The following is a 23,459-nucleotide window of genomic DNA, read 5'->3' on the forward strand; positions in this document are numbered from 1 at the left end:
CATCCAAGAGCACTGAGGAGACCTCCCAGGCCACAGCCAGCACTGATTCGCCAGCCGTGTGATCAAGCCAGTGTGGAAGTGGGTCTTCCAGCTGTCGTCACAGACACAGGTCCTGCCTCTTGAGCTCGGCCCTTAAATTGCAAAATCACGAGCAAATAAGATTGTCAGTTTAACTCTCTACATTTTGGGGCAGTTTGTCACACAGCCAAAAAGCCTCTTAAATAATTTCTTCAAATTCTATATTTATAAAAAGAGAAAGGGAGAGAAGAGGCAAGGTGTTCATTCATCAAACATTCCTGAAACACCTACTATGTGCCAGACTCTGACAGGTCTTGCTACTGCCCTTCCACTGCTTTTAGTCTGTGGCTGAGGTAGACTTCAAACACCTCATTACAATGAAGTGAGATTCTATAGAGACAAAGGAGGATGAAGAAGCACAAAGGGGTGTGGGAACAGCAGGTGATTGCTTGGCCCTTCCAACTCCAATATTGTGTAACTTGCTCAAGCTCAGTAAGTACATTTGTGAGTACATCTGTGAGATGGCCACTCAGAGATAGTCATACAGGATAATGTACGTAGAGAGCAATTTTCTCCCATACAAATCAACTCCTCAGTTAGAGTATCAGTGCAGATGGGGGTTTAAGCAGCCACTCAACAAGTAAACTGGTGGAAGCAGGGAGTGGCCTCTATAGCCTATGTTCAGGAGTGAAATAATCTTATGAAAGAGGCTTTGAATAATGTGATAAGGAGAGAGTTAGGGAAATACAATTTCCAGGGCAACTAGGGTTTCAAAATAAATAGTGATGTGATCATTTTATCTGTTCATTGTTTAATGTTTAAAAAAACAAAAAATGTTAAGTTAATGGCTTTGAACAAAGTATTCTCTGAATTATGAAAGAATATGTTTTTCATTCCTAGAGATTTTCATAGTTGTCAGAAAAGAACAAACTCTTAAAGGTAAATTTTTATGTTGCTACATAAATGGGAAGTGGTCTTCCAGACAAGCATAGTGAGTGGACAGCTAGTCTGTCAATATGAGTAAATTCAAGTCACACTCGGTAATGCTGCACCGTAAGACATCTTCTTCCCAAAGTCCGAATTACTCTAAGAACCAAGAGATGTGAGTGAGACACGGGGGTAAACTATAGGCACTGGCCCCACAGGTTTTACCAAGACAAAGAGAATTAACTGCTAACTGAAAATCCACGGAGATGAGGAAGAAGGTTTAGGAGCCTTCCCTGGACAAGGTTTGGGCGAACGCAGTCTGACGCTGCTGGCGGTGTGTCCTTTCAGCTTCTGGACTACAGAGGAGGAAGAGTGAATTTTCCAAGTACTTTTGATTTGGCTGCTGTTGAAGTCCTTCCTTAAGCTCCCATTAGAAAAAGAAAAACATCCTCTGAGTCTTTGATAAGGACAGCTAATAGCCAAGGGAAAAAAATAGCCACTTCACGCTTCTCAAATTTTCCTTTTGAATTACCTTTGTTAATGCTAAGGACTAGTTTGCTTCGGTTAAAGTGTCCACACTTGACATAAGCCATTTGTGGTCAAGGATAAATAAAAATGTTTTGAATGTCCATAGGTAGAGGGCATTTTAATATCTCCTATAATCACCTCACAAGATCTTGAATAGCTATTGTTCAAACTAAAGACACGAAAGGAACACATTCATGAACTTCCTGTTTTCCTCTTAAGGTCCTCACACATGCAAAATACCTCAAGCCCAACACCCAGCTCTCAGTCTCCTCACGTATCTCTCACTCCCAATCTCTCCTCCCTCTCTTGTGACCAAGCCTCCCTGGAGCACAGCAGGCAGGGTTAACACCTGAATTGTTGACCAAAACCTGCTGTTCTCACGAAAAAGTCCAGCAGACTACAACCAGAAGTGGATTCAAGCCAAATCCCCTTGTTCAGGATGTTATAAAGTCAGTGTCAACATTATTGTCAAAGAGTCAGTGAGTCCTACAGCTAGAGAACCCTTGCAGAAGGGATAAGCTCAGAAACCAATGCCAATAAGAGAGGCCTCTTGTTTGTAATACCCAGGAGAATGCTGAGCCCTTTTAGAGTTTTTCCTGCCGGTGAAATGCCTGGTGAACATCAGGCTGAATCTGACCCCGGGGTGACCTCTAGGTGGTGTTGAGTCTGCTGGCCCAGCAGAGGTATGGCATTAAAGAGGCCCCTGAGCGATTTTATTAGCTCTGCTTCCAGGTGAGGAGGAGGAACCAACCATCAAAAGAGGACGACACCTTTGCCCTCCAAGATGTTAAGGCAAAACCAGTGTTTAAGAGACAAATTACAGTGAAAAGAAGAAAATCTCCTTTATACCAAAGACCTAAAGTGAGAGATACAAGTGTGTTGGACCTGTGGGTCCATATGAAAACTGATCTACAGATATTATAGAACAAGCGATGATTATTGCCCGTGGAAAGCTGAACTAAGATTTAGGGTCTGCAAGGTATGCCCCCCGGCACACACCCCTTTGCCTTACAAATTCTCTTGACAGATACTGTAATTTAGAATATGTACAAAAGCTAAAAATAACTACCCCTACATTGGGTTGCAACTACTCAATCTTCAGGGAAACTAGGATTGCAGGGGTCACTAAATCACTGAGCCTAAAAAGAAGGCTCTAAAGAAGAAATGAATGTGCAAACACTGAGAAAAAGGAAAGAGTATTTGGTAAAGCATATGGTTGGGGCAGAAACTTGTTTATTTCCTTAGGGACATAACTACGTCCTGTAATGCTGAAATATTATTGCTCTAAGGAGTGAATAAACAGGGCATCCAAGACACAGGATGGAGTTTTACCCCCCACCTGTGTTTTATAGATAATTCAGTTAATCTAATATACTCCCTGACCGTGCCAACACTATTAAAGTCAACCCAGGTCTCCTCTCTCTCCACTCAGCCTTCTAGCCACATTTGTCCCTAAATCAGTGATTCATTTTTTTAAACAGAGGTAATTGACCAGCACATGCCAGGTGAAAGTGTGAAAGCTGCCAGATAGAAATAAACAAAGTGAAGGGCCTGGACAAGACTCTCTGCAGGATCTATGCCTTTCGTTTTTGATTTTTAAATAACCTTAGTAGACAATTCAAAAAGGCTTCTCCTTAAATAGTGTTAGTAATGGAGCAGGGTCCCGGGTTCTATTTTGATCTGAAACCTCTCCCTGCATTTAAAACATCACTTAGGTCTTCTAGCCTTTCCCACCACCTACCGTTTTTCAATAAAGCCCTATTCTCTATCTCCCATCTTCTACATCACAAGGGAAAGCACAGGGAATAGGAAATACCTCTACCTCATTCCACCAACACCTCAAAATGCTATTTCAAACCCGAGCAGGCACCGCACTCCAGTGAGATACTGAGAGCACCAGGCTGGGGCGACAGCATTCCCTGCTGGGTACTCGCCGCAGACCTACTCGGTTTCCGTCTACACCCTTCTGCTTTCCCCATCACCAGCCCTCTAACCCCAGTGAGGACTCTATCCTTTCATTTTCCCGTCGCGGTGAGTAAGCTGACATCACCTCTATCTGCCTTCCGGCTGTTTTTACAGGGGTCTCCTTTTCTTCCCCTTTCCTTTCTTCAGCCATACTCAATAAGCACAGACTATTTACTCTACTTTTGCTCCCAGAAAGGGATCAGTGACTGTGCTAAGAGGAAAGCCCACAGAAAGTCTGCAGACACCCATCTCAGACTTTCTCCTCTCTCTGAGCACTTCTGTAGGCTTCCATCTCTACTTTTCAGGTCTTCAAAGACTTGGGGGCAGGGGATGCACCCCAGGCATCCCTAAAGTCATCAAAAAGGTGGCTTTGAGCATCTTACTGTTCACATATTTGCATACCGTTTGAAGTAACCTTTAATTTCAAAGCAGGTCTCAAACACTCAAGTGAATATGCTACAGTGAGAGCCAGGAATTGCAAATGCGCTCGCCTCAAAGGCTCAGGAGTTCAGTCCCGGGCAGGAAATAAAGTTCTAAGGGCTTTGCAGTGCTTCCTCCCCACTCCCCTCCCTAGCGCGAGTCATTCATCTCCGCAGCGGAGAGACCACCTTGACTGAATTTAACCAAACGCATCACACGTGGGAGCCAAGTGGTAGATTTAATAATCCAATGAGCTCCCCAGCCCCACCAAATTAGTTACCACCGTCTTAAGCTCAGCTGGGATCCCCATATATTTTGCGAATACGAAAAGGAATGTTGTACATAAATTGGGGGAAATGGGTGGGAAGGGGCAGGGTCCAAGACCGCGTAGAGTAAAACGCCTTGGTGGCGTGGTGAGAGAGCTTGTTTTTTTTTCTAAGCCACTCGTTTCAGACTGAAATATCAAGCCAGTTCAGGTCATTCCCTGAGTAACTACAAGTTAAAACAAGATCCAGAAAATCTATTAATCTTTAATTGCGCTTCCTCTAGATTGGGAGTGCGAGGCGGGTGGGGTGTAGGGCTGGGGGGGGGGGGTGAGTTGTCGAAAAGAAAATGCCTACGAAACCAGAGCTCCCAACCTCAGCTGTTTCTTACCTCACTTAGCTCGGCGGAGGAGTCGTTTCCGTATTTCATGGCAACTCCAGAATTCATGACTGCACTTTTCAGAGCTGAGCTCCTCCTCCTCCAGGTCTCGGAGCTTGTGAGTTAGGCTTAACAGGCTCGATATGCACCGCTTGGTCGCTCCTGGCACATTTTAATCTACACGGCCATGTTCACCCAGGACAGTGGTGAAGCCCAAACGAAGGATGCTAGTATTCCTAAAAGGAACAGAGTCAGCTCGCGTTGACTGTTTCACAGTTTCACCGGCGAGCCATTGCTGCAGGAGGGTGGGTGGCGTGGCAAGCTCGCAGCTGCTGCAGCGGCCGAGCCGGCACGGGGACCCGCCCGCGCGCGCCCACCGCCGGGTCCCGGAGCAGTGCCACCCTCCGCGCCGCCTCGCCACTCCTACGGAGCCTCGCCAATCCCCACGACCAGGTCGGAGGGCGCCTCCCAGCAGGATCCCACGCCCTAGAGGGCTTCGTCAAGCTCCCGAGGAAACCCGGGCGGCTGGACGAGGGAAATCTCTCCTCGGGTTCCTGGGAAGGAAAGAAAGCTAGAAAGAGCCCGAGCGGAGCTGCACTTCACGCCGAAGTTTCCCTTTTGAATCGTCTGGAGTTGTAAGTGGTTTCTGATTGAACACAGCTGTCTAGCTGCTGGCTACGGAGTGCGCGGAGGAGGCGGGGCCAGAAAGAGAAAAGCGGGAGGGAGGGCGGGGGAGCCGTAGGAGGCAGAGCAGACAAGACGGTGCACGGAGAGCTCTCCACGTTACTGATTACAGGATCTAAGTCCAGGAAGGAGAGGAGAAAGGGGAAAAGCCACCAGAGTAATTGTAAAATTAAAAACAAAAAGATCCCTTCCTTCCTGGAAGCCACTTTCCACGATTCAGTAACGTCAGGACAAATCTGAACACTGTACATCAAGCCATGCTGTGCACTTCCCATGGTACATTAAGGTTTTACAAGAGTGTAGCGCGGTTATTTTCCCTGATCAGTCTAAAGTCAACACTGAGGGTGTAAATTCACTGTCAAACTCCCTCTCTGTCGCTGGGGACAGATTACATTTTCTGCATGTCTATAATAAAGAGTAAGGTGCCCTATCCCTTGAAAGATGTAAGACAAGCTCAAATATCCTATCGTCCTCAACCCCCAGACGATCCTTAAAAATGTTACATTATCTATCCTCTTCAACCCCCAGACCTTCCTTTAAAATCTTACTGCTTATCTGAGCAGAGCTAGATTTGTATCTCTGGGGCTTGCAATATGAATCAGAAAAGATTTAAGGGGCTGTTATATCCAGTAGACTTCTGAAATCAGAGCTTCCCTTTAGCCTTGAGTTAGAAACATGTCCGGGAGGGGATTTTCTGTCCATAAAGGTTAAAGTCCCACTGAACTTGAGATGCACTGAAACATGTCTAATCCTTTAAAACAGTAGCTCTGTGGGATTGCTTATGAGGCCTCATCAGTCTCTCTCTACACAATGGGAACAGTCTCTGCCCCCAGTAACAGACCTTGGCATTTCCTGAAGCCTTCTATGAAAAAGCCATTGTATTGTAAATTTCCAAAGTCTCTCTCTCTTTTTTAAATTAAATAGGATGTTTATTTTGCTCCTTAAGAAGGAGCAGAGAGTTTGACATTTGCACATATCTTCTTGCCCATCTGCCTTCCTGCTGGGTTCATTCATTGCCTGACGGAGACACCACTGGGATGAAGAAGAGTTTGCTGCTTTTTCTGGAGCTCTGGTCTTACCTTCTGGGGCACTGCCAGACTAGGGCACACTGGGAGGAACTCTTCTGCATGGGGAGGGGGTGGGAAGCCACATTATTTTACTTATGTTTTCATTGAAACCTATTGAGAACTGACTGTGTGCTTGAAGATGGATATGGTGAAGAATATAAAAATATAAAGAAGACTCAAGCGCTAATCTTGCCAACATGGTGTTTATATTCTCATAAAACATAAATAAAAGAAAAAAATTCTAGGTAGAAAATGATACTAGTGTAAAAGCAGTACAAATGAAGGTCGACTGCAGTCTGAAAGAGGAAATAGGATTTTGGCTGGGCTGGGTTGGAGAAGAAGACTCTGTAAAAGGAATCTTAGGAGAGGCAGCATGTGAGATGATTTCTGAAGAATGGCTGAAGCCAGCAGAAATGGGGAGTACGGACAAGGTATCCCAGGCAGTGGGGCCATTGTGAGGGAAAGTGTGGTGGAGACTGGAATGAGCAAAGCATGTGTGGGGACACTCCATTCTGGAATGGAGCCTGGATTAGATGGGTGAGTGGAAGCCAGATCATGGACAGATCATGGACACCATGCAAAAGAAATGGGATGTCTGATAGGCAATGGAGAGCCCCTAAATGTTTTTGAGCACAGAAATAACAGGATTGGAGCTGTGCTTTTAGACATTACAGTGGATTTGTATCATATCCATGAGTAACTAGCACGAATTCCAATCAACTAGTGCTGAGTATTTTTAAAAACATATTTTTTAAAATTTTTATTGTTATTCAATTACAGTTGTATGCCTTTTCTCCCCATTCCTCCACCCCACCCCAGCCGAACCCCCTCCCTCCCCCAAAAACATTTTTAAAGAAAGTAGTTGAGATGTTTAAAGAAACATATTTTTCATACTAGATGGCCCCTAAAACCAAGCAAATGACTGAATCTGGTATTCAACCAAAAGTGATCTGTTCCAAAAGTGGAGGAAAAATTGGCAGTGTTAAACTTATTAGGAAGCAATATGTCTGTAGATTCTACTTTATGGCCAATATAAGGCATTTTAAAGAGTAATGTTAACTATATGGGATTTCTTCTTCAACAATGACTTTAATACTTAACCCCCACACGAGATGCAAACTCACTATAATCTGGCAGCAGTAAATGTGGCAGACTGAAAGTGGGAAACGGACCTGCCCAGCAGACTACCCCAACAAGCCAGCAAGAGGCTCCAGGGCCTGATGGAAGTTGGTGCAATGGAAATGGACAGGAGGGGGCAGGTGTGAGACTCTATAAAAAGAGTAGACAGAAACTGTGGTGGAAAGAGAAGAACTTAAAAATGACTTGCAAACCTGGAACTTATCTGAATGGGATTTGGGGCAGTGTTCTCAAAAAAGGAAGGAGGGATTCCAGAGAAGAAATAGGTTAAGAAGGAAACTACATTCAGGACATTACAAGTTGGAGGTGGCATCTGGATACCCAAGTGGAGATGTTAGCAGGAAGCTTAAAATGGAGCTGTAGAAATAACTCAGGGTTGGGATGGAGATGGAGGTTGGGGGTTACAGCTATTAGAATAGTAAGTGAAACCATGAAATAAAGTATGGTTGCCAAGGAAGAGAGGATAGAGAAAAGACAAATGGTCTGAGGACTGTCTTAAGGAAGGTCTTTTTCATTGAGGCAAAAGAATAAAAGAGGAAGTGGCGGGGAAGGCCACTGACAGAAATAGGAAGATAACCAGGAGAACTCTGAGTCTGGGAGTCTAAGGGAGATGTTATCAAGACGGAAGGAGCAGTATAAATATTATATGCTACAGAGTGGGCTTGGGAGTGAGGAAGGGCCTGAAGACTTATCAAAGTCCATTTTAAAGACATAAATGTCCTTCAAAGGTAAATTTCTACAAAACTGAGGAGACAGAACCAGATTGCTTCAGGGAATGAGGAGGAATTGGGGTGGTAACCATTCACTATGCTTTCCATAAGTTTGATGATGATAGAAGCCAGGAGATGGGATAGTTTCTTAGAGTAGGTAAGCAATGTTGAGCAGAGGGTAGAATAGGCCTATCTGTAGTCTGTGGCTAAGGGAAACACTGGAGATCGAGAGGAAAGAGAAGGAAGGAAACAGCCAAGGACAAAACCTATGAGATTAGTTTTGGTGTAGGCTTTGAGAGGAAGAGGAGGATTCTAATCCTCCTTCTTAGGAGATGAGGAACAGTTGAGAGAGCTGGAGAATTTATAGACTAGTAAAGAGAAGACCTCACAGATACACAATAACTAATAGCACTTATTTAAAGAGTTATCCAGCCCTGGCTGGTGAGGCTTAGTTGGTTTGGTGCCATCTGCAAAGCAAAAGGTCGTTGGTTCTGTTCTGGGTCAGGGCACATGCCTAGGTTGCAGGCCTGGTCCCTAGTTGGGGTCGTGCAAGAGGCAGCCGATAAGTGTTTCTCTTTCACTTCGATGTCTCTCTCCCTCTCTTTCTCCCTACTTTCCCCCTCTCTAAATAAATAATAAATAAATAAATAAATAAAATCTTAAAAAAATATAGTTATCTAATGCTCTCTGTGTGATTGTGGAGGGGCAAAAAAGACTAATGATAACTTAAAATCAAATGCCAACTTAAGGAAAAGAAGACCACAAATTGTCCATACAAAGAGAACAGAGTGGTCGTGATCCCCACTCCTGAAACTGTTCAAACGTAGGTTGATGGCTGGTGCAACACACCAGAAACCAGTGGGAAGCAGTTTCATGCAGTGAGGGGAGATCCAAATCAGTTGTCTTCTAATCTAAGACTCCATGAAATGAAGGGCTTTTTGCTACAATTTAAATGTTTTGTGATTTTTTAAAATTTATTTTATTTTTTTTTACCTCTTAGTCTGGGAATCTCTACTATCAAGAAAGCTGAGATCCCTGGGTGGTATGGCTCAGTGGATTGAGTGCCTGCCTGTGAACCAAAGGGTCAGTGGTTCAATTCTCAGTCAAGGCACATGCGTAGGTTGTGGGCCAGGTCCCCAGTAGGGGACACGTGAGAGGCAACCACACATTGATGTTTCTCTCCCTCTTTTCCTCCCTCTTCTCCCTTTTCTCTAAAAATAAATAAATAAAATCTTTTTTTAAAAAAGAAAGCTAAGATACTGCTGTAGACAAGAATGCAACTGAGTCAATATTCTAAGTACATTAGAAATGCAAGGAGCTCCTTGGCACGTCATCTCAGCACACCAAAGGGGAATAAAGTCCCAAGTATATTTCCAATTTCATAAGAAAAAAGTCTCAAGATTAGCGGTCGCCATATTTTACCAAGTGTATAAGTGTGCATGCCTACAAATCCTTTCATAATGTGGCTGCCTCAACACAATCCCTTCAGAACAGCTTCTCCAAGTTCTACTTCAGCAGAGAGTAGGATCCGATCCAGAAGTATGGGCAGGAGGTGGCAAGGGAATTTATCTAGATCAGGGAGCAAGTCTGGGAGAAGGAGGAAAACCTGCTTTCTGCCCTGACAACATCCTGTGGCCCGGCTTCCCCTCCTTTCTGAGCCTTATCTTCTCCAGAGTCTCTTCTGTCTGGTCTCTGGGGGAAGAGGAGGCAGTGGGCCGTAGTCCTGGGAAAGCAGAAGTTGCTGTTTGGATGAGTGGGTGGGTCTGTGCACCAGTTGTACGCTACAGGCACACTGGCGTTGCCTTTCTGCTCGTAGGGGGCAGTCTGGTCCCTCTGTGTGTGGCTGCTGACCTCGGTGATTTCTACACAGCAGGAATGTTACTCTGGGTTTCATCTGTACCCTCTACTGGTCATAAACATCAGATTAATTGAAGCAATCTTGGGTAAATGTCTTAAACCTCCAGTATTAAGGAAATTGACTGAAACTTTGGGACTGGCTGCCAAAGCCCCCTGTCTCTACTCCTGGGTATCTAAGCCCGCCTCCGCCCCCCCAGCCCCCCCCCCACCCCGCCTGCCACAGCAGTCCACTATGCTGAGTCAGGCCTGCCCTCCTCCAGCCAAACAAGGACCCAAACTCCAAAACTGCCTCTTCCTGCCTTGCCTCTCTTAAACCAAACACAACATTGATACCTCAGATTTTAGGAAGAAAACAGTCTGGTTAGGCTAATTCACACAAAGGTGAAAAATACTCATAACCTCCTCATCTGAGCCCAAAGTATTTGCATTGTAAAAAGAGAATGCTTTGAAATAACACTAAATTGGTAGGATTTCCTGAAAAAAGAAAATGACTTTTCAGGGGAAAGGAAGATTTCAAAATGCAGAGACAGCAGGAAGTTCTAGTCCTGTCAGTCCTTGAGGCTCATAAAAGTCAGGGAGCCTGAAAAGATACCCTCAAAAGGATTTCCTGCCCTAAATCTATAAGCCCACGCCCCTCTCCCACCCTCATGAGTCTAGAAGTGCTTTCCCTTTCTCAGCTCCTCTGCTCAGTCACCAGGCCAGCTCTTCTCCCAGGCCTGGGCGAGCCCCAGTCTGGGAGCCTACGGGAAGTCTCGGTGGCCTGTCCCATCACAGACGTGGTTTGCTCCAGGTGCCACACCATAAAGAATTCAGGAAGCACTGCACTAGACGATCTTTGTCTTGGTCTCTATGTCCTAGAGAACAACATTAAAAACTTGGAAGAAATCCCACAATCACCTATCTCATCCCACCATCCGATTTATAGAGGTGAGGAGACGTAGGGTGAGCAAGTTTGTGGCATTCATTCAAAAAGGAAAAAAACAACTACTGTGTGCAGTTACTGTGTTGTGCCTTAGAATTCAGTGGTGTATGGGACAGAAAAAATCGTCCCTTTCACAGAGCTAGTGTGCTGGGTGGGAAGTGATTAATAAACAAATAAATAAGACAGTTATAGCTTGTGATGGGTGCTGTAAAAGAATTCAAAAGAAGCTATGATGAGGGAGAGTAGGCTTCTTAAATGAGGCAGTCAGAGAGGCCTTGATGAGGAGATGACCTTTCAGCACGAAGGTCAGGAAGAAGCCTACTGGGCGGAGAGTGGGGGACCATGGCCGGGCGCAGGGAAGAGCAAGGGCAAAAATCTTGGGGCAGAAAAAGGCTATACCTTTCCAATAAATGTCCACACATGTCAAGTTTTATGTTTAGTTTAAATTTAAATTAAAAGGTAGACAGCACGATGGAACACGATGACACGGATGATGGAGGAGCCAGACAATGCAGGGTATGCGTAGGCCACAGATTCTATTCTGGGCACACGGAGATGCCACAGGGAGACTTTAAGCCAGGTAGAGACACAATCCGATTTATGTTTTTAAAGGTGAGCCTGGCCCTGCCAAGCAGCTCAGTCGGTTAGAGTGCCACCCCCACAGGCCATTCGATTCCCGGTCAAGGCACACACAAGGGGCTACCTATGCATGCGTAAGTAACTGGGACAACAAATCGGCCTCTCTCTCTCTTCCTCTCTCTCCCCCCTTTCCTCTCTTTTCCTCTATTTCCCTCTTCCTCTCCCCGCTTTTCTCTCTTTTCCTCTATTTCCCTCTTCCTCTCTCTCTATAAAATCAATAAATTAAAAAAAAAAAGGTGAATCTATTCCTATACAAACTTTACCACTAGGTAACCTAAAAATGTAGACAAGAAAGTTCCTTCTTTATAGAAGTATTCCTGTGAATAAATGAAGATGAATTGATAAATTGAGAGAATTAGAATATCCTTATATATATTATGCAACCTGTAATGACTTAATGAATTTAAGTATAAAGCACAATGGATACTAATATCACAAAAAGACAAACAACCAAACACATGACTTCTAATAGAACAATAAATACCACCTATGAAGCCATCGTAGCAGTCGTTAACAGGAAAGAACATGTAACATTACATAGATGCAATCAGCAAAATCCAGACTATAACTTTATAGGCTAAGCATTCTGATTTCTTTAACAAATGAGCTGCAAGGAGGGGAAAAGTAAAAAGTAGTGAACAAGTGAGATATTAATGAAAGGGGAATCCTATAGACATTTCAAGCAATTGCAGTATGTGGTTCTATTGGAGACTTGGTTCAAACAGCCTCACTGTAGAAAATTATGACATTTATAAAACATTTAGATATATACCTTTTGGATATTTGATATTAAAAATTATTGTTAATTTTTAAGATATGTTAATGGTCTTATGGTTATACTGTAAAAGAGTCTTTCTCTTTTACAGATATAAATTGAAATATTTAGGAGTGAAATGATATGATGTTATGGGATTTGTGTCAAAATATTAGAGGAGGCAAGGACATAGGTGTGGTTTTCAATGAATTGATAACTATTAAAGTTGGGTGACAGGTATATGGGCATTCATGCTATTCTCTCTATTTGTAAATATTTGAAAATCTTCATAATAAAAAATCCACAAAAAGGATAACTTTGCCTTTATGTACAGAGTGGGTTGTGGTGCCATACAAGTAGAGCAGGGAAACCTGTATTGCAGTCACCCGGTAAGAGAATGCCGACGGCTTGAAACTCAGTGAAACAAACTAGTGATGAGATGGATGAACTTGAAATATATTTTTTAGATACAAGTGACCAGGACTTGGTGAACGATTGGGTGCGGGTAATATGACAAAGAGAGGAATCAGAATGACTACCAGTTTGGGGGTTGAACAACTGGGTGTGGGGGAGGACTGGGTTTAGAAGAATTTTGGACACATTAGATTGGAGATTCCTATTTGACATCTAAGAGGATGTCAACAGCAGTTGGATAAATGAGTTTTGGGTTCAGGAGAGAGTCAGAATAGACATGGATTTGGAAGTCATCAGCATATACCTTATAGTTGATGTTGAAAGCCAGGGGACACATGAGGTCACTTAGGGAGAGAGTGAGTACGAAGATGCAGTCCCTGGACTTGTCACTGAGATGCTTGAATATTTCCAGGTTGGTGGAGAAAGAGAACCGGCCAGCAAGACCAAGAAAAAGCATCCACCAAGGAAGAAAGAAAAAAAAAAAACTGAAGATGTGAAATCACAGATGCCAAGAGACAAGTGTTTCAAGGAGAGTGGCAACGTATGAGGAATGCTGCTGAGTTCAAAAAGGTTAACAACAAAGACATATCCTTGGAGATGACCTTGAGAGGAGCAATTTCATTAAGTGATGGAGATGAAGAAGCTGCATTAGTGTAGATTGAATAGTAACTAGGAAGTGAAAAAAACCAAGAGAGAACATGGAGATTACTTTTGAGCAGCATATTGCCCAAAACCTCTCTACTGAACTATCTGATGAGTTCTTGAACCAAAGTCCTAACTTCTACCGCTGAGCTTTAGTCCTGTTACTGTGCCCCTTCACTCAGTCCCGTAGCTTGGACTAGAGACTCCGAGCATACTGGATCCCTCCCGAAACTGGTAACTTAAGTCTGTCCCATCATGCTGGTTCTTTACCTTATTGTTTATGAAACTGGCTACATTGCTTTTAGACCTAATGATTTAATGCTGTAAAATAGATGGAATGCAGTAGATAATTGGTTAGTCCATGTTTAAAATTTGCTAAGAAAAGAAATACTTGAAAACTATTTCCAGATTAAATCTCACACGTAGAACAAACAAAAATCCAGCCTTCTCCAACTGCAAATGTAACTCAAACATTAAGGAAGCACCCCTGTGGTGTTTGTCTGTCTCGTTAATCACTTTCACGAACTGCCTCACATCCAGGCTAGTCATTCTAATAACCTAAAATCATTGACATCAATACCCCTGACATTATCAGTGGGGAATTCCTAGTTGAGATTCACTAGTTTATGCAAGTATCACATGATGCTTCAAAACCTCTTTGTGGTCTGATAAGATGTTTTGGAACCCAAAACTTAGAATCTGTGTTATCTTGTTTTAAATATTCAGAGTATTTTTCAAAAATCTTTACTCATTTGTTCTCCAACTTTATTTAAACTATATCAAATTATCTATGGAAATGAAAAATAACCAGAGGATATTAAGGATTTGGAAATCCAAAAGAGTTAAAAAAAAAAAGTTTGAAATCTGCCCAAGGAGTACTTGCATACGGTGAATCTCCTAGACAGGAAAATGAAAAATATACATTAAATAGATACATGAAAATAGATATAGTGAAATATGGAAAACATGTTTCAATTAAATAAATTCCAAATGCCTGCCACTGATATTTCTGGACCTCTTTGGGAGGTTGAAACAGCATCATTCCATTACTGTCTTTTAGTTAAAAAATGTTGCAGCAGCGGACCAAAAGGGGAAGAGAAATAATTAATATACTATAATGGCTCATAGGCCTTACAACAAAGGAGGAGTTCACCTGGCACTGTACTGAGCTGATGGGAGAAGACGGAAGACCTGAGGCACGAGCTGGGGAAAGCCCTCATCCTAGATTTTGAAGCCACGAAGTACCAGTGTACGGGCTAAAATAGTAGCATTTTCCTACAGGGACACTTGGAGGCATGAGATGCAGGCTCTTTGACTCTACTGATAAGTCAACTTCCCTCTTCCAGCCATTCTTAGCTGTTCTGCACAATTGCCACTTGAGGTTAAAGTTTTCTCCCAAGCAAATGCTCTTTAATTGGCATCTCTAGTTATGACCTTTATTTGTGTTTAACATTAATGTTTTTTCATGTGACTACTAGACACTTTCATTAAGTCTTGCCATCACCGTAAACCATGTCTAAAACTGAACTTTCCACCAAAACCCAGCTTTAATTTCAGCTTGGAAATTTCTGTAAAAGGAATCGTAGTTTCCGTTAAAGGAATAACTTGAGTCATTTCCAGTTCCCTTCCTCCTCTCCTTTTCCAGTCATTTAGCCCTTCCTTCTCTCCTTGCTCTGCACTTTACTGCAAGCAGCATCCTCCAGGCCTTGTCTCTTTATATTTGGTAACTACAACTTCATGATATGGCTCAACTCCAAATCATTCCGCATATTCCAGCCCAGCTATTTTCTCCAAAATCATGGCATTGTACAAGTAAGTCTTTTAAAAGATATTTTTATAAGCTTTAGTGGGATATAATTCACATACAGTAAAATTAACCTTTCAATGTGTATAACTCAGTGGTTTTTTCAGTATATTCACATCGCTTCTCGGCCTTTTGGCTAAGATCAAGTGTATTATATTCACGGACTTAAGCAATTGTCACCGTGATCTAATTTAGAACACTTTCATCACCCCCAAAGAAACCTATATTCATTAGCAGTTACTCTGGATTCATCCCAACCACAAATCTACTTAGTGTCTGTATTGATTTGGCTATTCTGCACATGTCACATAAAAGGAATAAAACAACAGGTGATACTTTGTATTTGGCTTCTTTCACTTAGCATGCTTTCAAGGTTTTTCCATGTTGAAGCATGTTTCAGGACTTTATTCCTTTTTATTGCCAAATAATAGTCCATTGTATGGGTTTGCCACACCTTGTTTATCCATTCATCATTTAATGGGTATTTGAGTTGTTTCCACTTTTTTTTTTAATTTTTAAAATAGATTTATTGATTATACTATTACAGTTGTCCCATTTCCCCCCATTCACTCAACTCCATCCTACCCACCCCCTCCCTCCCACATTCCCCCACTATAGTTCATGTCCATGGGTCATACTTATAAGTTCTTTGGCTTCTACATTTCCTACACTATTGTTACTCTCCCCCTGTCTATTTTACACCTATCATTTATGCTGCTTATTCTCTGTACCTTTCCCCCCTCTCTCCCCCTCCCACTCCCCTGTTGATAACCCTCCATGTGAGTTCCATTTCTGTGGTTCCATTCCTGCTCTAGTTGTTGGCTGTTTGCTTTTGTTTTTGTTTTAGGTGTGGTTGTTAATAACTATGAGTTTGCTGTCATTTTTACTGTTCATATTTTTTATCTTCTTTTTCTTAGATAAGTCCCTTTAACATTTCATATGATAAGGGCTTGGTGGTGATGAACTCCTTTAACTTGACCTTATCTGAGAAGCACTTTATCTGCCCTTCCATTCTAAATGATAACTTTGCTGGATAGAGCAATCTTGGATGTAGGTCCTTGCCTTTCATGACTTGGAATACTTCTTGCCAGCCCCTTCTTGCCTGTAAGGTCTCTTTGGAGAAATCAGCTGACAGTCTTATGGGAACTCCTTTGTAGGTACCTGCGTTCTTTTCTCTTGCTGCTTCTAAGATTCTCTCCTTCTGTTTCATCTTAGGTAATGTAATTATGATGTGCCTTGGTTTGTTCCTCCTTGGGTCCAGCTTCTTTGGGACTCTCTGAGCTTCCTGGACTTCCTGGAAGTCTATTTCCTTTGCCAGACTGGGGAAGTTCTCCTTCATTATTTGTTCCGATAAGTTTTCAATTTTTTGTTCTTCCTCTTCTCCTTCTGGCACCCCTATAATTCGGATGTTGCAACGTTTCAAGCTGTCCTGGAGGTTCCTAAGCCTCTCATTTTTCCGAATTCTTGTTTCTTCATTCTTTTCTGGTTGGATGTTTCTTTCTTCCTTCTGGTCCACACCGTTGATTTGAGTCCCAGTTTCCTTCGCATCACTATTAGTTCCCTGTACATTTTCCTTTGTTTCTCTTGGCATAGCCTTCATTTTTTTAATCTAGTTTTTGAACAAATTCAACCAATTCTGTGAGCGTCTTAATAACCAGTGTTTTGAACTGTGCATCTGATAGGCTGGCTATCTCTTTGTTGCTTAGTTGTATATTTTCTGGAGCTTTGAAGTGTTCTGTCATTTGGGCCTTTTTTTTTTTTTGTCTTGCATGTCTGTTACTTTAAGGGGCGGAGCCTTAGGTGTTCACAGGGGCAGGGTAATGCTGTTGGCTGCCCTGTGACGCTGTACGTGGGGGAGGGGCCAAGAGGGAGCAATGGCGCCCGGTCCACTCTCCACAGGACTTCGCCACTCCCTCTGCTACCCACAATCAAACTGGGCCCCTCTGGTGCTGGCTCCCAAGTGGGTGGGCTTGTGCACGCTCTAGGCCCCTGTGGGTCTCTCCAACGACCTCTCCTGTGAGGCTGGGAGTCTCTCCTGCTGCCGCCCCAACCCCCACGGGCGTTTTCAATCAGAGGTTTGAGGCTTTATTTCCCTGCGCTGGAGCCCTGGGTTGAGTGGTCTGCTTTGCTCCCAGAAGTTCGTCCCGGTTTATCTGTGCGCGAGTGTGGGGCCTCGGAGTGCTACCCGCAGCTCTGCCTGCCCTGTTCTCTGCCACTCTGAGTCCAGCCCTCTCAGTTTCTCTGTGCACAAATGTAGGGCCGAAGGGTCTGCTAGTGGTCCGACTGCCTGCCTCTTTCATCCCACACTCCGCCAGTCTCGGTCCCGCCACGGCCACACGAGTCCTCTCCGCCCGGGTGCCCGTCTCCGCCCCTCCTACCAGTCTGGATGAATGTTTATTTTTTATTTCCTTGGTGTCAGACTTCCTTGCCGTTCGATGTTCTGTCAGTTCTGGTTGTGCGAGGAGACGCAGTGTGTCTACCTACGCCGCCATCTTGGTTCTCCTGTTTCCACTTTTTTGACTATTATGGATAATGTTGCTGTGAGCATTTGTAGGCAAGTTTTTGTATACATGTTTTCAATTCTCTTGGGTATATGCCTAGGAATGGAATTGCTTGGTAATAGGATAATTCTGTGTTTAATGTTTTGAGGAACTATCAAATTGTTTACCAAAACCGGTTGCACCATTTCATATTTCCACCAGCAATGTTTGAGGGTTCCAATTTCTCCACAGCCTCACCTACACATATTGTCTCTGTGCACATCCTTTCTGCAATTCCTTAAGTCTGTGAATACACTAATATAATAGAATTTTAAAAGATTTTATTTATTTTAGACAGAGGGGAATGGAGGGAGAAAGAGAGGAAGGGAAACATCAATATGTGGTTGCTTCTCGTGTGCCCACAACTGGGGATCTTATCTGGCCTGCAACCCAGGCATGTGCCCTGACTAGGAATCAAATCAGCAACCCTTTAGTTCGCAGGCTGGTGCTCAATCCACTGAGCCACACCAGCCAGGGCCATATTGTCTTTTTGATCACAGGTATCCCCGCTTTTCTAAAGTTCACTTTCTGCCATTTCACTTTTACATAAGACCTACATTAGTACCTATTTTTGCTAACTACAAGAAATTTGAAGAAGATTTTCAGTTTTTTTTAAAGCAAAAAATAGCATGCAGCATTTGTTTTGCCGTAGGCAATTATAGTGGCAGCTCATATCCTGAGCAGCAAGGGTGGCACTGCCAAGCTCCTTCCCTGGGAACTACACTCAGCAACTCAGCATCAAGCCACCATGGCTTTGAACTGTGTCTGTAAGCATCTGTGCTTTATCTCAATTTATTTTGTGCATCTATTAGTTCACAGTGTCCTAAGGTAATTCCTTCTTTGCTTTATGCCAGCCTGGTTTATAAAAGGTTTGATAGGAATGCTCTACTTTCTGATGGGGAGAGGCTGTATATAGACATCCTAGTGAGTGTGAAGTTGTATCTCATTGTGGTTTAGATCTGCATTATCCTAATGATTGATGAGTTAGAGCATCTTTTCATGTACTTATTGGCTATCTGTATATCTTCTCTGGAGAAATGTCTACTCAAATCCTTTGCCCATTTAAAAATTGGGTTGTCTTTTTATTTTTAAGTTGTAAGAACTCTTTATATACTAGAGACTAGACCCTTATTTCATATAAATTTGCAAATATTTTCCTCTATTCTGTTGACTGCCTTTTCACTTTCTTAATAGGGTCCTTTGAAGCACCAAAGTTTTTAATTTTGATGAAGTCCAATTTATCTTTTTTCTTTTGTTGTTTATGTTTTTGGTGTTATATCTAAGAAACTATTGCCTAATGCGAGGTCATAACGATTTGTTTCTATACTTTCTTTTAATAATTTCATGGTTTTAGCTCATACTATGATACATTTCAAGTTAATTTTTTAAGATAGTGTGATGTAAGGATCCAACTTTATTTTTTTGTATGTGGATAGTTATCCCAGCATGATTTATTGAAAAGATTATTCTTTTCCTCATTGAGTCATCTTGACACCCTTTTCAAAAATTAATTGACCATAATTACAGGTTTATTTCTGGACTTTCAATTCTGTTTCATTGATCTATATGCCTGTCCTTTTGCCAGTATTGTACAGTCTTGATTATTGTTGTTTTGTAGTAAGTTTTGAAATTAGGAAATATGAGTCCTCCAAATTTGTTCTTTTTCTATATTGCTTTGGTTATTTTGGGTCCCTTACACTTCAATATGAATTTTAGGATCAGTCTGTCAATATGCAAAAAAGCCAGCTATGATTTAATAGGGATGAATGGAATATGTAGATCAACTCGGGGAATATTGACATTTTAACAATATTAAGTCTTCCAATCCATAGACATGGGATGTCTTTCCATTTATATAGGCCTTCTTTGATTTGTTTCAATGAGGTTTTATAGTTTTCAGGGTACAACTCTTATATTTCTTTTGTTAAGTTTATTCCTAAGTATGTTATTCTTTTAAAAGCTATTGTAAATTGAATTTTTTTTAAAATTTCATTTTCAGATTGTTCTTTGATAATGTATAGAAATGCAACTGTTTTTTATGTGTTAATCTTGGTCCTGAAATCTTGTTGAACTCATTTGTTAGTTCTAATATTTTTTTGTAGATTTCTTAGTACTTCCTATATATAAAATAATGTCATCTGCAAATAAAGATCATTTTGCTTTTTCCATTGGAATCTCAACACCTTTTATTTATTTTTCTTACCTAGTTGCCCTGGCTAGCACCTCCAGTATAATGTTGAATAGAAGTAGAATGAGCAGACATCTCTGTCTTATTCTTGATCTTAGTGGGGAAAACCCTCACTTTTTTCACTGTTCAGAGTACTGTTAGCTGCAGGTTTTTCATAGATGGACTTTTCCTCCCCAGTTTTATCTCTTACTACTTGAACGCAAAACCTTTCTTTCACCAGGGTGGTCTTCTATTCTTACAATTGCCAAGTGTATTCCCACATCAATGTCTTTTCCTCTTCTTCCTTCTCCTCTCTGGAGTGTTAGCCCCATTTACTTATCTAAATCTTAACAACTCTTTAAATCTTGCTCTAATACTGATCTTTCTCTTCTCTGAAGTACTTCAGCATTTCTGGTCTTGATGGCCCTCTTAATGGCTAAGCTGTATACTCCTCCACTCAACTAGGCAAAGGGAAAAGCAGGGCTGGTATGGCTGTGCCAGTATGGGAAAATAAGAATAATTCTGGTTAAGTTGGTAAATAACCCCTTCCTCAAATCACAGAGTGCCCACTCCCTGTCCACTGGGCACTGAGGTTACCCTTTCTTATCCCTAGAAATCCCCAGATGTTTCCACAGTGGAGCAGCCACAGGACTAATACTTGGAATAATCAGGGCTTTAGAACCTTCTTCCATTGCTATGGCTAGTCCCAACTGTCAAGTACTCCTGGAGAAAAGAGGTATTATTCCTGTTCTTTTTAAAAATTATTTTAGAGAGGAAAGGAAGGAGGAAGGGGGAGTGAGGGAGAGAGAGAGAGAGTGGCAGGGGGGAGAAACATCCATTTGTTTTTCAGTTATTTATATATTCATTGGTTGATTCTTGTATGTGCCCTGATTAGGGATAGAACCTGCAACCTTGGCCTATTGGGATGATATGCTAACCAAAAGAGCTACTACCTGGCTAGGGAGAGGTCTTCTTTCTTTTTCCTTCTTTTTTTTTTTTTTTTTTAAGATTTTATTTATATAATTTTAGAGAGAGGGGAAGGAAGGGAGAAAGAGAGGGAAAAAAACATCACTTGGTTGCCTCTCGCTCACCCCCAACTGGGGACCTGGCCTGCAACACAGGCATGCTCCCTGACTGGGAATTGAACCAGCTATCTTTTGTTTCACAGGCCACTACTCAATCCACTGAGCCATACCAGCCAGGGCAAGAGGTCTTATTTCTTTAATGGAGACAGAATCAAGGAATAAATTTCTTTATTAAAGATACCCAATTACATGGTTCAATTAAACTATCATCATACTCTTACAGAATTTCCTAACAGCATTTGAATCAGCATCCCCCAACACCTTTATTACTCTCTAAACAGGAAACCCATTTAATGTTCCACATCCTTGATGATGCCATCTTCCTTTTCTTCCCTTCCCTTCCCTTTCTTTTTTCTTTCCTTCTTTCCTGCTTGTGTTTCAAACTCATTGATTGTTTAAAAATTTCATATTCCAGAACCAATCAGGCCCCAGAATTTTGGCTTATTTTCCCACTTATCAGGAACACAACTGCCTGAAACCACCATCAGCCTCTTGGTGGCCCTTCAGAGCCTGTCATTGTCAAGTCATGGCACATGGGGAAGCTTGCACAGACCCTTTTCCACACTAACAAAAACCACCCTTATTTTTCTCTGATCCCCAAAATATTGTTTTTTTTTAAATTTTAATTTTGTATTGTTATTCAACAAAATATTGTTTTTGCCCTCTTTGTTCACACTGATCATGTGTAGTCCTTTTCATTTGAAATTATCTTTCAAGCACCTTCCATCACTGGCACCAATGATACAGAGGGAAATGTATCACATGGGAAATAAAAGCTAATCTTTAGATATGCTGAGAGCGTTAAGAGATGCTTGAGAGTATTAAGCATATTCTTCATAAGCGAAATACAGTTATTTATCTAGTGGGTGCTCAACAACATCGGTATTAGGTTGAACCTTATGAAATTGATATTTTGTAGAACATAAATAGTAAATAGCATTAATGTTAAATAGTTCACCTTAATACTAAGTTCTTTAAAGCTGGTCACAAAGCTGGTTTACAAAAGTCAAGTTTGAATTATGTTATGTAAATAATCTTAATAGCATTTGGAGAGGTCAAATGTTCTTTATAAAACCTTTTAAAAAAATAACAGCAGATTCGGGTGATTAGATTATTTCTCATTGTAAAGTGCCCAGACAGTACTGGACACAAAGTATACTCTCAAGAGATGCATCTTCTAATAAGTAGGAGAATCTACTTAACATTAATCATATTCTCAATTGAAAGGCATAAAGGAAACTTGAGAATATTGCTTAAAATCCTTTGTAGTAATGCTGACTGAATTAACAATAACAAATAACAAGAACAAAGGGGAAGATAAATTTATAGGCCTCATTGCTAGCAAAGGCAAGTACCTATTCTTGTCAGAAATGAACTCTCATAAGAGTTGAGTGTTCTCCTAGAGTTCATTTATATTTCTGTCATGATCTAGTAAGTTCGAAGAGTGAGAGAAACTAAATTTCACATAGCCTACATGAGCCCTGGCACATCTAATCTGCAATCTACACTTTTAATTTACATCTGAAAAATGAATGAATGAGCAACTACAGGGAAATAAAAGGCAGGGTCGCATAAACACAGTGCATAATTCTATTACACCTGATGCCCAACTCTGAGCAAATAAACTCCTTTACACGTGCTGGCTTTGTATCAAAAAGGGTAAAATGAACTGTGCTTCCATCCCATGGCAGACATGCAGAATCTGTCAAATAACACAGCATTCGGCCCAACCCACTTACTTAAAAAATATATATATATATTATATATTCATATAATATGTTCATGTATATATTTATATACATATAAAATCACCAAATTTTTGTTTTAATAACATTCCTTTTTAATATAAGCAAGGCAAAATGGAAATAAGACCGCAACAGATGCAAAAGTATGGTGAAAATGTCTTCTCGGACAAAGCTATTTTAATGAAACTCTCTACGAGGCCTCCCTGATTCCTCCTCTGTAAATCACCCAAATTAGATTCACTTCACTGGCTGTTTTCATCAGATTTCACAAAACTGGGGACTATCCAAAACAAATAAAAGGTGAGGGTTTTCCTCAAAGTAGGATCCTGAGTTTCGAACACATTCAGATTAAGTGAAGAAACTTGATTAAACCCACAATTCAAGATAATGATGAACTGAATACTGGAACTCAGCTGCCTGACATACTTTAGCATATGAATTAAATTTTCTGTTAGCCAACCCACTTAAAAAAAAGTGTATTCAAACATCTCCCTTCAGGGAATTGGCCACATGTGGAATTAACAGACTCTTGGGTCCAGATGAGGCTTGCCTTGCAATTTCTGAGTTTGTTGGGAAAGTGAGTTTATTGCATTATCTTAAAATGGACATGAGGAAATTTATTTGAGCATCTGACATTCTAATGAGCACGTCTATTTAATCAAATATGCCACCAGGCACATGTGTATAGGTGTGCCAGCAGTTGTTTTCATGAGCGATACGAGCAGAAAGGGAAGTGTGTGGCCAGATGCTGAAGAAGCACTTCAAATAAGGAGGCGAGTGCCGGTGACGGTG

General features: G+C 41.6%; 1 protein-coding gene across 4 annotated transcripts in view; it reads right to left on the reverse strand.

Moving 5' to 3' along the window:
- The window catches only part of MCC (MCC regulator of WNT signaling pathway), a 393,316-nt gene that overhangs the window by 249,602 nt on the left and 120,255 nt on the right, over nucleotides 1-23,459 (reverse strand). The window contains exon 1 of one of the 4 annotated variants that reach the window (XM_024563293.3): nucleotides 4,513-5,132. The exons of the other annotated variants lie outside the window; for them this stretch is intronic. Within the exon in view, the coding sequence (XP_024419061.1) occupies nucleotides 4,513-4,569 (57 nt within the window). The 5' untranslated portion in view covers nucleotides 4,570-5,132. Of the gene's footprint in view, nucleotides 1-4,512; nucleotides 5,133-23,459 lie in introns of those variants that run through there. 4 annotated transcript variants of the gene reach the window in all.

The sequence above is a fragment of the Desmodus rotundus genome, chromosome 1, assembly GCF_022682495.2.
Source record: "Desmodus rotundus isolate HL8 chromosome 1, HLdesRot8A.1, whole genome shotgun sequence".
NCBI lineage: Eukaryota > Metazoa > Chordata > Mammalia > Chiroptera > Phyllostomidae > Desmodus > Desmodus rotundus.